This window comes from Bufo bufo, chromosome 5 (assembly GCF_905171765.1).
Source record: "Bufo bufo chromosome 5, aBufBuf1.1, whole genome shotgun sequence".
NCBI lineage: Eukaryota > Metazoa > Chordata > Amphibia > Anura > Bufonidae > Bufo > Bufo bufo.
In genome coordinates, this window is record NC_053393.1 from 210025474 (window position 1) to 210041579 (window position 16106).

Below are 16106 nucleotides of genomic sequence, written 5' to 3' on the forward strand. Positions count from 1 at the left end.
TGTAAGAATATGGCAATTAGAGAGAAGGCTTCACATGAACAGTCCGCTGATGGGACTGAAAAGTGATACTCTGCAAACAGACTGCTTTTTAACCCATGTATCTCAAAAACATTTAATAAAGACCAATGGAAAAAAAACGATTTTTAGCCCAAAATGATTAAAATGCAATCCTAAAAAATTGTCCCACAGGTGTCTATAGCCTTTAACTTTTTAGGTTGCTGTGTAAACCATAAAATGATGATCTTCGTGTACCTGTATGTCAGTCTCCCAGTTGTCACATTTGCATTTGGACCACCCACTCTCCTCCTTGACCATTTATACACTAGGTAAGGTTACTAGTTGTTTTCTTTGTTAATGATGGGTTTGGCCATCATATTGCTAGCAGACGTCTGTGTGTTAGTCTTATTTGCTGTAGCTAGCAGTTGGCTTTTGTCCCCTATGTGCGAGCATTAGAAGAAAGGCTGCATTGTGGCATTATTTGTGCCCTGGCATTGTGCCCAGTGCTCACGCACCAAACACAAACAGTTTGTAAAAGAAAAATCTGCTCCAGCCTGTCCCTCTGTCCTTCTCACGCCAGTTGCCGAAGTTCCCTGCTAACCAGCACGTCCTGGGTCACTTACCCTGCCCCTCAGGGACCCCATGTTAGATATGGCTTTTGGGACTGCTATGTGCTATCGCTTCCCAGTAGCCGTGCCACCTCTCCTATGAATGGGAGGTTATAAAGGTCAGGACAGAATACATTTCTGCCTTCGTGTTCCCTTGTGGTATTTGTAGTGCTTTCACACGCTGCTTCCCAAGCTAAACATAGAGCAGACGATGAATATATTGTTTTTTATCCAATATCAGGAAGTGTATCTCATTTCCCCTTCATATAACAATGTTCATGAGGCTATTGCTGGAATAGAAGCAGACCCATTTTTCTAAAACTGGACAAGCCCTTTAAGATGATGCAGTACCTATCCCATGATTCCTGTGAAACGCTCGTGGTGAATTCACACGCTGCAAATATTCGGTTGGGGTTCTGCAGCAACTGACCCCATCCAAATGTCAGGGAATTCAGGGCACTTATTGCGTTATGGTTTTCCCTTCACTTTTTTCAATGCAGGGTGAAGACCGCACCAAAATTGGCAACACATGTTAAATCTAGTAGGTGGGCTCTGCCTAAGACCCCCTTCACACGAGTGAGTTTTCAGTGCGGGTGTGATGCGTGAAGTGAACGCATAGCACCCGCACTGAATCCTGACCCATTCATTTCAATGGGTCTGCGCACATGAGCTTTTGTTTTTCACGCATCAGTTCTGCGTTGTGAGAATCGCAGCATGTTCTATATTCTGTGTTTTTTCACGCAGCCCTGGCTCAATAGAAGTGAATGGGGCTTCAGTGAAAAACGCATTGCATCTGGATCCAGTCTGGGTGCAGTGCGTTTTTCACTGAAGGGTGCTAGGAGATGTTTGCGAACCTTCAGTCTTCTTCCTTTTTTTTTTTTTTTTTTTTTTTTTCACGTGCGTGAAAAGCGCAGCAAAAGATTGCACCCGCGCAGAAAAAACTGAAATACTGAACACAACAAATGCAGACAAAACGGATTGAACTTGCTTGCGGAATGGTGCGAGTTTCACTGAACGCATCTGTCACGCTCGTGTGAAAGAGGCCTAAGGGTATGTTCACATAATGTAATTTTCATCATATATTCCACTACATCAAACTCCACCTCTGTTTTAATAGGAAGTCTGCATTGCTGTTTAAATATAATTTTATTTTTATTTTTGTTTGGTCTCCCGCATTGATTTGAAATCCACATTTGTGTGGAAACCGTAACTGGTTTGAATGGGGCCTACATGCGTGCAGGGTCATGCTCTGCTTTCTGCCATGGGTTCTGTTGGATTTTTCCACTCCATAGTGTGAAATTGGCCTTGAGGGTTTGTACCACCTGACGTGGCGCCCATCTCTACAACTACAAAACGTGCGCAGATGTATTCTTTATGCCCCATCCGTCCTGCGTCTCCCGGGCTGTACTGAGGGTATCCGTGTCGAGCAGCTGACATGTTAATCTGCTGATCGCTGCGGGGTGTTATGTTGGTGTCGTGTGGCCTGGTGCATGTGACAGGCTGTCTTATCACTCCGGTGCTCACCTCTTCAAGCTGCCGACATCCCACTGACAGGAACGTCTTCCCCCTGGAGAGCTTTGAAACTTGCGCGGATTTGTCGTAGTTGCAGATAACGTATATTTGATGCCTAAATGAAAGCTAAAATATACCAGCCTGTTAATTATTCATGGTTTTCAAAAAATGGCCCAGATTTTATTTATTTTTGCCATAACTTTATGGCAAAACCGCTTTATGCTGCTGAGGTTTTCCAACTGCTATTTCACACAATGGAAAGAGCGAGTAGAGCTCTGGGAAACGGTGAGCAGTCGGTTTAGTAAGCGAGTCTCAGACTTCTGCAATTTTTTAAGAAATGTTTTTTCCCCAAATAAAAAAAATTATCACGAAATGAAGGAAATGTTATATAATCACAAAAGAACCTAAATCCTGTGGTGTTCCCCGCTGGTCTTTGTTTACTTGGCTGTAGTAATGACATGGCCTCACCCCCATTACACAGCAATGCTAGGTTCACGTAGGGTCGGGCAATTGTGTTAATTCCATTAAAGAGGTCCTAAGGCCATTTCAGCTAATCTGTAGTTGGAACAGATGGAATTTACTCGCCCCTCATTCCCCCAATGCTGCTGTCTCCACAGGCTGGGGGCTCTTCCTCCTGGGTTCTGACTGGATGTGGACCCTTCTTTTCCTGTTCACCTGCTTTTATTACTAAGCAGCTGAACAGCAAAAGAGGCAGCCACATTCGGCCAGGGCCCGGGGGGGGGGGGGGGGGGGGGGAACAGCCCACAGCCTGTCAGTGCCTGGGGAATGAGGGATGGGTAACGAGAAATCGAATAATCAAAATGTTCTCGGTCTGGAATGCTGTATTGGCGCAGGCTGTGTAGTCTAAGTCCCTGCTGCCAAGACTGAAGACAACCCACACAAGCTGTGCTGATACAGCCCTCCAGATCGCCACGATCGCCAAGCTCCCGCTGTAACGTCCAGGTCAGAGTACTTACAGATTTTTATTTTCTTTATAGAACAAAAAAGGTGTCTATATATGCTGCACACCCACAGCACCTCATGTATCACATTGACTATAATGGGGGTTCTAGGGTTTCTGCTATGTGTGGTTGCCTGCAGCTGTATTGGACAGTGGTATTTGTCCTGCTTTTTTGCTGGAATCTGTGCCTGAGGCTTCTACTGGAACCTCCACCGCAACGGCCACACATTTTTGGAAGAGTTTTTGAAGCCTGCACGATTATTTGTCAAAGCCAGAAGTCAAAAGAAATCAGAAATAAAAAGGAAGGACTTGTACTTTTCCATCCTGGTGGATCCACTTCTGGCTTTGGCTGGAAGTCCTGCAGGCAGATCTGCTTCAAAAGTGACTTTTTTGTGTGTTTGTGCTTCATTTTAGATACTTTCTCGTACCCTGTATACCTGAGTACCTGCCTTGTCCTCTGGGCAACACGTGAGACAGGAGCAGGAAGCAACTTCAGTATTGTGTATTAAGAAAATGTTGCCTTTTGTGGTTTTTGTGTGGGGTGTTTTTGCCACATTTTTAAGCAGGACAAACACATTTCTTTTCACTATTGTGGTTTGTCAGTGGTGTGTTTCTAAACAAAATTTTTTTAAGTGTCCGCATAGGATTTCTACCAAGGAAATGATGTATTGCACATAGTCGAATAGGGAGCGTTATGGCCTACACCACTGTGTGCATGACTCTATATTCTGATACAGGAGCATAAATTCCACTGGACATGAAATTCATTGGGTTTCATTCTATATTTCTTTTATGTGCTGGGTTTTCCTGTTTGCATGTTTAGATACTGTCCCAGTAACAATGAGGGTTTTGTAAAGGCAACCGCTCTTGATTTCACGCTCATCGATGCCGTATATGCATTCCTTTCCAGGTAGTTATTTTTTTAACCTCATCTTCTGCCTTTTAAAATGGCATATTGTCTTCAGGGTTTTGTTGAGCTGTTGGACAAGAGGCCTCTTTGAGTCCGTGGTTTATATTTGGCTGGCTGCACCTTGTCCTTTTGTGTGAATAGGATACAATAGGCCAGTTCACTACTTCCGCCAGTCTTGCAAGGAGTTTCAGGCTGGAAGATCTTTGCTCCTTAGCATTTCATACAAGGTTATACCTGGGAATATAAACTCTATGGGGGCGATTTATTAAAACTGGTGTTAAGGAAAACTGGTTTAGTTGCCCATCGCAACCAATCAAACAAACTGTGAAGGTTGGCCTTGTCCAAGGTCACTGGTACCTACCGTACGGTTCCTACCACCAGATGTTGCTTAGGCACTACACCCTAAATCTGGCTATATAGGAGCATTAGGCGGGTCCTACGTAATAACTAGAGCGGGGATCGCCTGTGATAAAACTACAACTCCCAGCATGCACACTTGGTTGTTTTCAGGACTCCCATAGACGTGAATGGAGCATGCTGGGAGCTGTACTTTTAGCATAGCTGGAGTGCCAGAGGATGCTGATCCCTGGACTAGGTGATGTGAAACATGGGAAAATTCTCATGACTCTCCATTTGAAGAGTCGCAGTGCGCATGGTCTTCTGCTGAAGGTTGATTTTTGCGCAGTGGCGTGATGCTGCACGTAAGTTGTGATCTGCGGCTGCCAAGAAACTTTGTCCTGTCAAAGTCTCCTTGTTACATGGCCCGAAGTGTATTTGCCAACTATAATAAAATTCTGAAATGAGTCACAAGATGCCTGATATGTCTATATTACAGAAAGTCATCTCATTTTGTGTGACAGTAAAAGTGAGGATAGCAGAGCCAGGCGTCCCTCCATGTCACACGTACACAGAGGTAGACTGGGTCACCGGTTAATGTGGCAAAAGTGACCAGGGTATGTTACTGGGGATCTGTCACCACGACGAGAGGACTCCTGTGTGTGTGCGCACGGCAGTCCTGACCATGTATTTCAGCCCAGCTTTAAACCCTGATGGCAGGTGGAAAATATAAAATGGTGATCTGGACCTTTATATCCCATTTATTACTGCAGATAATGGTGACAGATTCCCTTTAGGGCTGTTTCACACGAGCGGATGCTGTGCGTGACATCCACTCCGTGAATGACAGCCAAGACCCGATGCAGAAGCACGGAGCATTAACATGACTGATAATGCTCCGTGCCTCTCTGTGATCTCTTTACTACGAAATCACGGTGACATCTTTATCTCACTGTGATTTCGTAGTAAAGAGATCACAGAGAGGCACAGAGCATTATCAGTCATGTTACTGCTCCGTGCCTCTGCTGTCTGCATCGGGTCTTGGCACTCTTTCACGGAGCGGATGTCACGCACGGCATCCGCTCGTGTGAAACAGCCCTTAATATTTATCATGGTAATGATTGTCCATGAGTGGTGGTTAGAGCTAAAATGCAATACCGGACTCAGCCCATAGATGATTATGATACGATTTATTAATATAGCGCCACCATATTCCGCAGCACTTTACAATTCAGAGGGTTTATGTTCAAAACAAGACCTCACAACGTAAGTGGCTAAACACTAACCACTGAAACACTAGGAGTGAGGGCTCTGCTCACAAGAGCTTACAATCTAGATGGGAGTGGTGCTGTTTCTGGGAAAGAAGCAACCCTTTTTTTCTAATCTCAAGCTACCACTTTTAAATTTGGGACATCGGGGCCAGATTTATAAAGCGTTACCATGTTTTTTTCCCCACTATCCTGATTTAACCCAGTGCATAGGAGACAGGGAAACTAGATTGTGAATTGCTTTCCTGGTCGGGGACTAAAGATCTATTTTCTCTATATAAGTTACAGTAAAACATTCCAGCATCTCATGGGCTCTTGGGTATATGATGCCAAAACTCTGAGAGACTCACTGCTTCTTCTTCTGACCCTCTGTCTTATTGGTTAGAGTGGTGGGCTTCCTTAAAGGGGTTCTCCGGGCTTTTACTATTGATGACCTATCCTCAGGATAGGTGATCAATATCAGATCGGTGGGGGTCTGACGCCGATCAGCTGTATGAGGAGACGGAGTGCGCACGTGCAGTCTCCCTTCTCTCTTCCTGCTGCTATATCTATGGCAAAGGATAGGTCATCAATAGTAAAGCCCGTGGGCAGCATGTTCTACAGCAGAAGGAGCTGAGCGGACTGAATATATAGTTTTATGGCAAAATATTCAGTGTAATTTATTAATATGAATCTCTGTTCATTCTGGTCTTGGGTGACCAGGGGGTGCTCCATTATTGGGGAGGACTGCCCACTAGACAACGAAGATTAAAATGTATAAATGACTACATATACAACTAAATGGCAATCTGCTCGGCTCACTGTCTTCATGTGACAGATGCCCTTTAAAAGTGTAACAATAATACCGTAAAGCTGTAAGCTGCACCGTTCTATATGGTGCCTCCATTTAGGTGGAGTAGTAGTATTGTAATTCAGTAAGCGTGGACATTTCATCTTCACTAGCGTCTGATAAAAGCGGCCAAATGATGATGTAAGCGGTTACACAAGCCGCACTCATTGTAGGCCTCCTCTATTGTATTCTCTCAGAGGCACCGTTCCATGCGTGCGGGTCCCACAGTCACTGCGCCGAACCCCTCCTGCCTCATGGGATCCTGAATGTTCATGACATAACAGCCTCCAGACAATTAGGTGAATGGTCCTCATTACTGCTAATATTATATACTTAACGCAATTGTCTGCCTGCTACAAATGGAGGGGTAGAAATTCTTAATGAACTGTGTAATATCCCATAACTGGGGTGTCCTGTTACTGAGCACACTTGGAAATGTCACCCATTGTATGACTAGCTTTTATCTGGTAATAAGTCCCTTTTAGTAAGGGCCATCTAATCGAACCACTTAGTTATAGACCAGGGTGCTATATGGTCAAAATGAATCGCTGCAATAAAACTGAAAGGAGCATTCCCATCGGAGACCTTTATGGCAGATTTGTTATCGAATAGGTGCAGGTTCCCCTTTTAGGACTCCCACCTTTCAGGAGTGCCCTTCTTCCCATTCTGCAACCATGTACGCCTGCAGCTTTCTCCATTGTAGATTATGTACATTTCTTCCTAGCATTTCACAACTCCAATAAATGACCTCTTATTTGGAGTGCCAACCCCCTGATGTTGCTGCACAGTGCACCTTTAGGAACTATATGTGAACAGCCACCAGACCTAAACGAGCTATCTGTCCCAATGGTTGGGGGCTCCAAAGAATAAGAACCTAGCTTAACAAGGTGAAGGGCAGCTCCGTCTAGGATCATAGCCTTAGGGTCCATTCACACATCCGTATGTGTTTTGCGGATCCACAAAACACGGACACCGGCAATGTGCGTTCCGCATTTTGCGGACTCGCACATCGTGTGGCCCCATAGAAATGAATGGGTCTGCAATTCCATTCCGCAAAATGCGAAACAGAATTGCGGATGTGTGAATGGAGCCTTAAAGGGAACCTGCCACCATGAAAATGCTAAATCTGCAGGCAGCATGTTATAGAGCAGGAGGAGCTGAGCAGATTGATATATAGTTTTATAGGAACAGCTTCAGTATAACTTGTATCTCATTCATGTAAATTCCTGCTCATTCTGGGCTTTGAAGTCCAGGAGGCGGTCCTATCAGTGATTTGACGGCTATCTGTGTGTACTGTTATCACTGATAGGACCTCCTTGTCTTCAAAAAGCCCAGAATGAGTATGAATGAAATAAATGTTATACTGAATCTTTTCCCATAAAACTATATATCAATCTGCTCAGCTCCTTCTGCTCTATAACATGCTGCCTTCAGCTCAGACACCATATTCAACGTGACAGATTCCCTTTAAAGCCACGTTTACATGCGCCGCCTGTGCAGGCAGTTATTGGAAAGGCACCATTCCTTCCCGATAATTGCCAGCTTGTCTACCAGATGAATTAACATACAGCAATCTATTCCACTGTATGGGGGACGAGCAGATTCCTGGTCTCTGGGTAGTAGATGACTGTTCACACAGAACGATGGCCAGAAACGATGGTTTAGGTGTCCACATGTATGATCATTTCACATGATGAATGAGTGTTTTGCACCTTGATCGTTTTATCGGCGATACCTTTACACAGGTCAATTATCGGGAACTAATGTTCATTTCCAATGAACTGCCTGACAACTGCCCTGTGGAAACTTTTATTTCTTTTAAGCAGGGGGTACTTGGCTTAGTCTCGATCCCCCCATTTGTAAGCATTTTCTTTCCATAGTCTGATATTATGAGGCTGGCCATTCAGGCCACTTTGTGCTGATGTGACCGGTCTTTCTGTTCCTCAGTGCTGCCGGCGGTGAAATCTTCAACCAGTGTGTGGCAGAAAGGGAAGACGCCTTCAAAGAGAAGGATGTCCAGAGGCTCATGAGGCAGATCTTAAAAGGAGTTTCCTTCCTACACAGACACAATGTGGTCCATCTTGACCTGAAGGTAAGCACAAGTCAATAGAAGCTTTTAGACATCCGCTGCTCTCTCCTGTCAGCAGTCCTCCTGAGGTCTCAGTTATTGTTGCACATCTGCTGTGGTCTCAATGCTTGGGAGGGGGGGTATTTTAATGCCGGGGAAAGTGGCTAGGTCAGGCTTTGACTTTTTTTTCCCAGACAGCTTTGTTTAACACTTGAAATGATTGTCCCCAACATTTTAGGAAAAGAATCTGCTTGTCATATCCTTTTTGAGTACCCCCTCAACCGTACCTTACTTATACATGGATCCTCTAAATGGCTGTAAACTGCAGACAGGGTTAGAGGTGGGAAATAGAGCTTCAATAATTGGCCTCGCAGCTTGTTCTAGTGAGACGGCAACTGCTGATCAGACAAATCCCTTTCCAATTGTTTAACCTGCCGCTGTGAAGAATCAGCACTAAATGCATTAATACTTTGCTGGCCAAACTGCTACTCGAGGACCAGTAGGAAACTGATCATTCTGGGCAATTGAAATGCGTGGAATCCTTAGCAGACACTGGGATTGTAACGTAGAGGCGCGGCGATGAAGGGTTCATTCTGTGGCTTTATACCTTGTGCATAGCACATTGGCCTATGGAGAAATTTATGATAAAGCCATTCTAGTCAATTGACCTTCTCAGGTGTGACTGGCATGGCGGAAAATGTTGGGACTTCACAACTGAGAACATTGAACCACTTAGTCATGTAAACCAACTTCACTAGCCTGCCTGCTATAAATCGTGTAAAGCAACTGGCGAGACGGTGCTGTAATTGCTGGGGTGCAGTCTTATGTGATGGTGGAGGCTCGGCTTACCGGTGACTCATGTGTTTGTTCTGAACAGAATATACTGAGAAGACATGGCTCGCTCTTATTATACATCCCGAAATTTAAAATCCCGGTGTAAATAAAACTATGAGCGAGTACTGTGTGTCCTGTGGCAGTGTACTATGGGAGTAACAGTTATATAAATGACTTGGGAAGGCATTGGTGGACACATCTATTAAGTCCTCTGGAGAAGCCCATCGGTAGTGAAGAAAACGCTCTATAGGTTGGTCAATGTCCTTTCCACCTGAAGAGCTTTAACACGAGTAGGGATATCCTACCTTCCAAGAAGACAGTAAAGAATTACTGGGTGCCCGTTAAAATTGATCACCACCCTTTGTTTTTCATTGGATACATGCAGTTTCAAAAACGGAGTTGCCTAAATGAAGGGGGTCCCCTTGAGGATTAGTCCAAATAAAATGTGTTTGTTGTCTCTCATTTTAGCTGCCTTGTGACGTTTTCTTATGTTGTGACAAATGTCCCACCACAGCGTAAAATCTAATCTTCAGTGAAGTAGGGGGTGCTTCTATACAGTACTCTCTAGGGGTTAAAGGGAATCTGGCAGCCCCAAACTAGAGTGAGCGGTATATAGTGTAAGTTATGCTGAGTCCGGTTATGTCATTTTTTATCTCCATACTTGCTTGCATCGCGACGCTGTGCTCCCACAAACCAGCAGTGAAGTGCATTGAGAGGAGTCCTCTTTCAGTCCTCTCCATTATGTGTGAGAGCTCAGGAGTCCTCTCAATGCATTTTACTGCTGGTTTGTCAGAGCGCACGTACGTTTTTATTTTCCGTTCCGTATGCGGAACTATTCGTTTCAATGCATCCGCAAAAAACGGAAGGTACTCCGTATGGCTTCAGTTTCCATATTTCCATTTTTCCGTTCAAAGATAGAACATGTCCTATTATTGTCCACATACCGGACAAGGATAGTACTGTTCTATCAGGGGCCAGCTGCTCCGTTCCGCAAAAAATGGAATGCACATGGACGTCATCCGTTTTTTTTTTGCAGATCCATTTTTTGCGGGCCGCAAAATACTCAAAAAGCCATACGGTCGTGTGCAAGAGGTTAGACTGCTTACTTTAGTTTTGGGGAGGTTGGAGTTTGCAGATTCCCTTTTAAGGCACTGAGTGTATATGTATGTATATATATATATATATATGTATATGTGTATGTATGTATATGTATGTGTATATATATGTATGTATATATATATATATATATATATATATATATATATATATATATATTGAAATCATTTACTTTTTTTTTTCTTCTCATTATATGTAGCCACAAAACATCTTGCTGACCAGTGACTGTCCACTGGGCGACATAAAGATAGTGGACTTTGGCCTCTCCAGAATAGTCAATAACAATGAAGAACTGAGAGAGATCATGGGGACCCCAGAATATGTGGGTAAGTGTCCTGTAAGTTGCGCTCAGTTAGAACTGGTTGGGACAGCGGTGGAATAACCGTATGCTTCTCTCTTCTTCTAGCACCTGAAATCCTGAGTTATGAGCCGATCAGCACAGCGACAGATATGTGGTAGGTCACTCTTGTACTCTTCTCTACCTGGGACATATGTGCCTATTTAGTGTGACATGATGGGGTACACAGACGAACCCCTCCACTGTAATGTGAACTGAAGGCATCTTTTCCTCCCCGACAGGAGCATCGGTGTGTTGGCATATGTAATGCTCACAGGTACATCTCCTTTCCTGGGTGATGACAAGCAGCACACTTTCCTGAACATTTCCCAGCTGAACATCAGTTTCACAGAAGACTTTGATGGAGTCTCAGATCCTGCCGTTGACTTCATGAAAAAACTTCTCGTGAGGGAGCCTGCGTAAGTGGTCATCCATTTTAGTAATGGCTCTTTTTGTATTTCCTGTGCTTATCTGCTCTTCCTGCCAGCTCCTGTCTGAAGTGCTGAGTGCACACTTACATTTGCTTACTATGCGTGGCTGGTACTCCTTTGTCCAGGTGTTTCTTAAAAAGCATGACCTCATCAGTGTATTCATTGGAGTAGACAGCCTGGTTATCTGATCATAGGAAGGACGCTCAATAGATGAGAAACGGGTATTTCTATGCTTCCTGTATAGCTCTTAATAGGGTTTAACTCTACCTTGTCCTCTGTCCCACAACTTTATTAATTAGTATGTAACTCTTATTAGTAATGTAACGCTGAGCCATCCTTTTCTCAAAAAAAAGAGGTTCCAGCAACACATCTTCAAATCTTTATTGGGTCTACCCGGTTGAGAGAGTCTCCCACTGTCCTTAGGCAGGCCTGGGTTCAGCATCCGGTTTGTTCGTAAAAATGGTCACAAGACGCTAGTGGAACTGGACACCACCGCAGCCTGTGATTGGCTGTGGCGATGTCAAACCGGATGTTGACATCAATGGAGCACAAGCCTGCAGGAGAAGGAGCCCTTTAAGTTCGGCAATACATTTCTGTGTAAAGCTGCCAGGTGTCTTGCCAACGGTTGTCCCTTGGACCCACTGCTGTGCTAGTGGTGCCAGCAGTATAGACGATTAAGAAGGGAATGATCCCTTTAATTGTGTGGTCTGATAATGTTCTAAAATCCCAATGAGGAACCTTTGATAGTTTATGAAATAGACCCAAGTTATCATGTGGATATCACTGTTTTTCTATTTCAGAGGTCGCGCGACCGCAGAGGACTGTCTTCAGCACCCTTGGTTAGCCGAAGGTGACCTCCCAGATCCTTACTCCAGTGCTATGAGCACAGTTCAAGAAAGCAAGCAAATCCTGTCAGAAGAAGAGGATGACGAGCTGAAAACAGAAAATTCTCTGGATGCAAGTCCAAGCCAGCCAGACACAGATGGACAGACTGTGACAGAGGAGCTGATATTAATGGCTTCTTACACTTTGGGACAGTGCCGACAGACAGAGATGGAGAAACAAACTGAATCTAAAGCCATTACAAAGCGATTTAAGTTTGAAGAGCCAATGCTGCAAGAGATCCCAGGAGATTTTATCTGCTGAGCTTGGGCACTTGGAAATGTGTGACTTTTAGAGCTTGGACTTTGTTTCTAGGGTCATGGAGCTTCTTGGTAAGCCAGAAGTCAGCCAGCCTTCTGATACGTGCAGCTGGTCATCATGGCAATAAGAATTCAATTCAAGCGTGCCATGTTAAATCTCCGAGTAAGCAGGCTCTGTCTGCGTGGTTGAAGACATATATTTTTTTATTTTATTTATTTTTAGTTTTTCTGGGCTTGTGCCTAATTCACCACCATAATATCACACTCTTTTGTGGATTTCTTAAATTGGCAGCAGGATGTATATCTAAATAGCGTCCATTTTGGGAGAATGTTACCGGAGTAAGACCAATGTTGGTCGGTATTAGAAACAGATGATTTGGGGTAGCTTTGCTGAAATCTATCTAATAAATGAAAAGTAAAAAAATATGTATTTTGTACAGCCAAGATCCCGTACTATGGTGGAGGCAGCTAGGTTATTGGCTTAATGGTGGTGAGAACACGTGGAAGTCATGCCCAGTGATTCTTTGTAAGCACCTGTTCACCATGAGCATACCTAAGCCCCCTGTTACCTGCCATGAATGGGATTGGGTCCCTGCTTGAGATATGTTAGCCTTGTGGTCTATGCTGGGAATATGAAACTCAAATGTTCTCATTTTGAAGGAGTTTCAGGCTGCAGAGGCTTCAATATGGCTACCCCCACTGTATACAGATATCAGCATCCTCTAAGCCGTTCCTGTTTAAACATAGTGCCACTTCCATTTTCCAAAAAATAAATCCACAGGAGCATTGTAAATAGAGAAAAAAAAAAAATATATGGAGAGCAAAAAAATATAATGTAAGAAAATACAATAATAAAAGATGTGCTGATAATGGAGTCAAACCGCAGCGGCAAGATAGCAGCTCAGTGTTTGTGACCATGATACCATTTCTGAGTAACCTTGCACATTCAATGCCATTGGAGAAGGTGCCAAAATGTTGTTGTATAACCACTTAACCCCCGAAGCAACACAGCACTTCTGTATAGCTTAATGCTCTGAATCAAGTCGCTATAAACATCGGACTAAGTAAATGCTAGTTTGTGGTGCAGTAATGGGTATTTTCTATTACTTGCAGATATGTGACATAAGAATAGTGTCTGCTGAGGGCAGTGATGCACAAAAAGGGCTCATTCACACGACCGTATGAATGGGTACACATCTGTTCTGCAATTTTGTGGAATGCGTGCGGACCCGTTCATTTCAATGGGACCACAAAAGATGCGGACAGCACACCGTGTCTGCATCCATTGTTCCATTCCACGCCCCTACAAAACTATACAGCATGTCCTTTTCGTGTCCGCAATTGTCATTTTCTATAGAGCGCTGGCCCTGTGCATTCTGCGGACCTCAATAAAGTGCATGGTCGTGTGATGAACCCTAAGGCTGGGTTTACTCTCCAGTCTGCAGTACCTGTCAGCAGTTCCATTTCATGGTGCATGCCGTGCTATTTTTGCCGTCAAAGCAGTGGGGCAGCAGTGGACCCCATTGTAGTGCTGCAGACACCATGATGCAAGTAGGAATGGAACAAGTGCCCGGTGTCTGGATATTTTCACTTGCTCCATTGTTTGCTGATAAGATTACATGTAATAAGTGCAGCTTTGAGCAGCTGGGTAAATGAGGACAAAGGTTTGCACTATATTGGCATAGTTTTAGATCATGATACGTTTGGGTATGTCCCACTTTTGGTGAACAGTAAAGCTTGCAGTCTATTAGATATACTGGTTGATGATGCTTTGTCTATATGTATAATGACCATTACACTAGGACTCATTCCTCTAAGTGCCTCCTAACCTGTGCTATGTCTTTCTATGCAGACTTCTACACGCCCCATTATAACTGCTCATAAGATTCACTACCATGAAGGTTTTATACATTAAAAGCATTAGGAGGTTCATCTCAGCTGTCTCAGTTACTCACTGCATTGTCATCTGGCATGGTGAATACCTGAGATTATGTAACCATCCTGAATGTGTGAGACAGACATGTGTCCATGTACCTTCCACTGTTCTATGTTCCTGGCATTCAGAGTCCAGCAGACTAATTACGTAAATTAAGTCTTGAAAGTTCCTGTACAGTCAGGTGTCACTGTATGTATAGGCCCCTGTCAGTCTGGGGTGTGAGATGAGTTGGGCATTGGGTTTTACACCACTGTCAGTTGTATTTGTACCATTTTTATATGCATATTGATATTTTCATATTGAGAGTTAGAAGGTTATGATCTTCAGTCTTGGCTAGGTAGAAGTACGCATTTTTGGGGAACTTTTTGATTCTATTTACTAGCTGTTACCTAGTCATTATATAACAAAACTGCTTTGACTGTCCTCTACCTGCGCCACTGTCCTTCATGATGAGTAATGTTTATTTCCCATGCCAAGTCACAGATGCCAGTAGTAATTTGAAGAGCGATCACGAGGTTGGTATTTCTAAATTGTGACTTCAGCCATCTTGTCAGCTGAATGGATGACCAAGTGATGGTAAAATCTTGTGGTTCTTGGATATCGGCTGATCCGTATTACCACACAGCAATTCAAGATATGGAGTCAGAATTAAAATAACAACTTGGGAAACTTTTTGTATGTTCTGACTATATGTGAACCTTCTCTCCAACCATATACTACCACAATTACTTATGTGCTGGAGCTTATAATAAATGGAGTGTATGTGACTTGATCAATTCCCTGCTTATGTTTAGGTTCAATATACATGATGCAGTCATGAGAATTTACAATCCTAGTCACAACCAACACTGGCTACTCTGTATTCTTGGTCTCCTCCAAGCAGCTTGTGAAAACTGGGATGTTGTATTGAGGGACGTGACGGCAGCCTACATAAACACCAACATTTTCAAGCCTCCTTTTTATCTTGATGGAAATGTAAACCAATAACACAGGACCAAGTCATGGTTTCCCCTGCTTTCTCTAGGGGAGGGCTAGCCATGTCTGACCTACTCCTTACAGTACCAGAAGCTGAGTAGTGTTCATGCTTGATGCAAGGTATCACAAGGCCAAGGTTACATCCATCTGGCTGCTCGAAGATCTGTAGAGTCCATTTTTTTTATGTGTCTGTCGTGCCTTTTTGTACAATAATTTTAAAGGTACCTGTCGCCTCTACGGTCTGGCCCTTGCTGAGGGCAGCATAGTGTAGTGACAGACTTGCTCATTTCAGCGGGCTGTTACTTTTGGGCTAAAATTCATTACTTTTAGTACTGACCAAGCACACACCAGAGCTGCAAGGGAAGATGAGTCCGATGAGACTCATGGCCCGTCCTCCTACCCATGACTGTCAGATCTTTCCTACGCTTAACTTGAAAGAGACCACCAGTCATGAACAGGAGGTTGGGAGGACAGGGCCATGAGTCTCTTTTAGACTCCTCATCCCTTTTAAATGCTGGCGCACACTGTCAGTACTGTAAAAGAGCTGTATTCTGGCCTGAAAGTGAAAACCCGCTGAAATCATCAGGTCTGTCCATACTATGCTGCCCTCGGCGAGCGCACCTTAGTAGAGGTGATGGGTTCCCGTTAAATAAATCAGAGCTGTTTTTGTATAGTTCTATTAAAGTTTGTAAGTTATAAGCAGCCTGTTAATAAAATCCTGTGTTATCTTTATTACTGGAAAATAAGATGTGTTTCTACTGATGGATTTTTGAGGCTGGAAAAGCCAATCCATGCATTGAAGCTGTTTATAATAAAGAGATCTTCCACACTGTGGATGTTCAGTAA

General features: G+C 43.8%; 1 protein-coding gene across 2 annotated transcripts in view; it reads left to right on the forward strand.

The window, feature by feature from the left end:
• Positions 1-16106, forward strand: part of STK17A (serine/threonine kinase 17a) — a 36189-nt gene extending 20083 nt beyond the window's left edge. For both annotated transcript variants that reach the window (XM_040431323.1, XM_040431322.1), the window contains exons 4-9: positions 8369-8513; positions 10639-10765; positions 10846-10894; positions 11019-11195; positions 12008-12396; positions 12444-16106. In XM_040431323.1, the coding sequence (XP_040287257.1) occupies positions 8369-8513; positions 10639-10765; positions 10846-10894; positions 11019-11195; positions 12008-12353 (844 nt within the window). In that variant the 3' untranslated portion in view covers positions 12354-12396; positions 12444-16106. The remainder of the gene's footprint in view (positions 1-8368; positions 8514-10638; positions 10766-10845; positions 10895-11018; positions 11196-12007; positions 12397-12443) is intronic.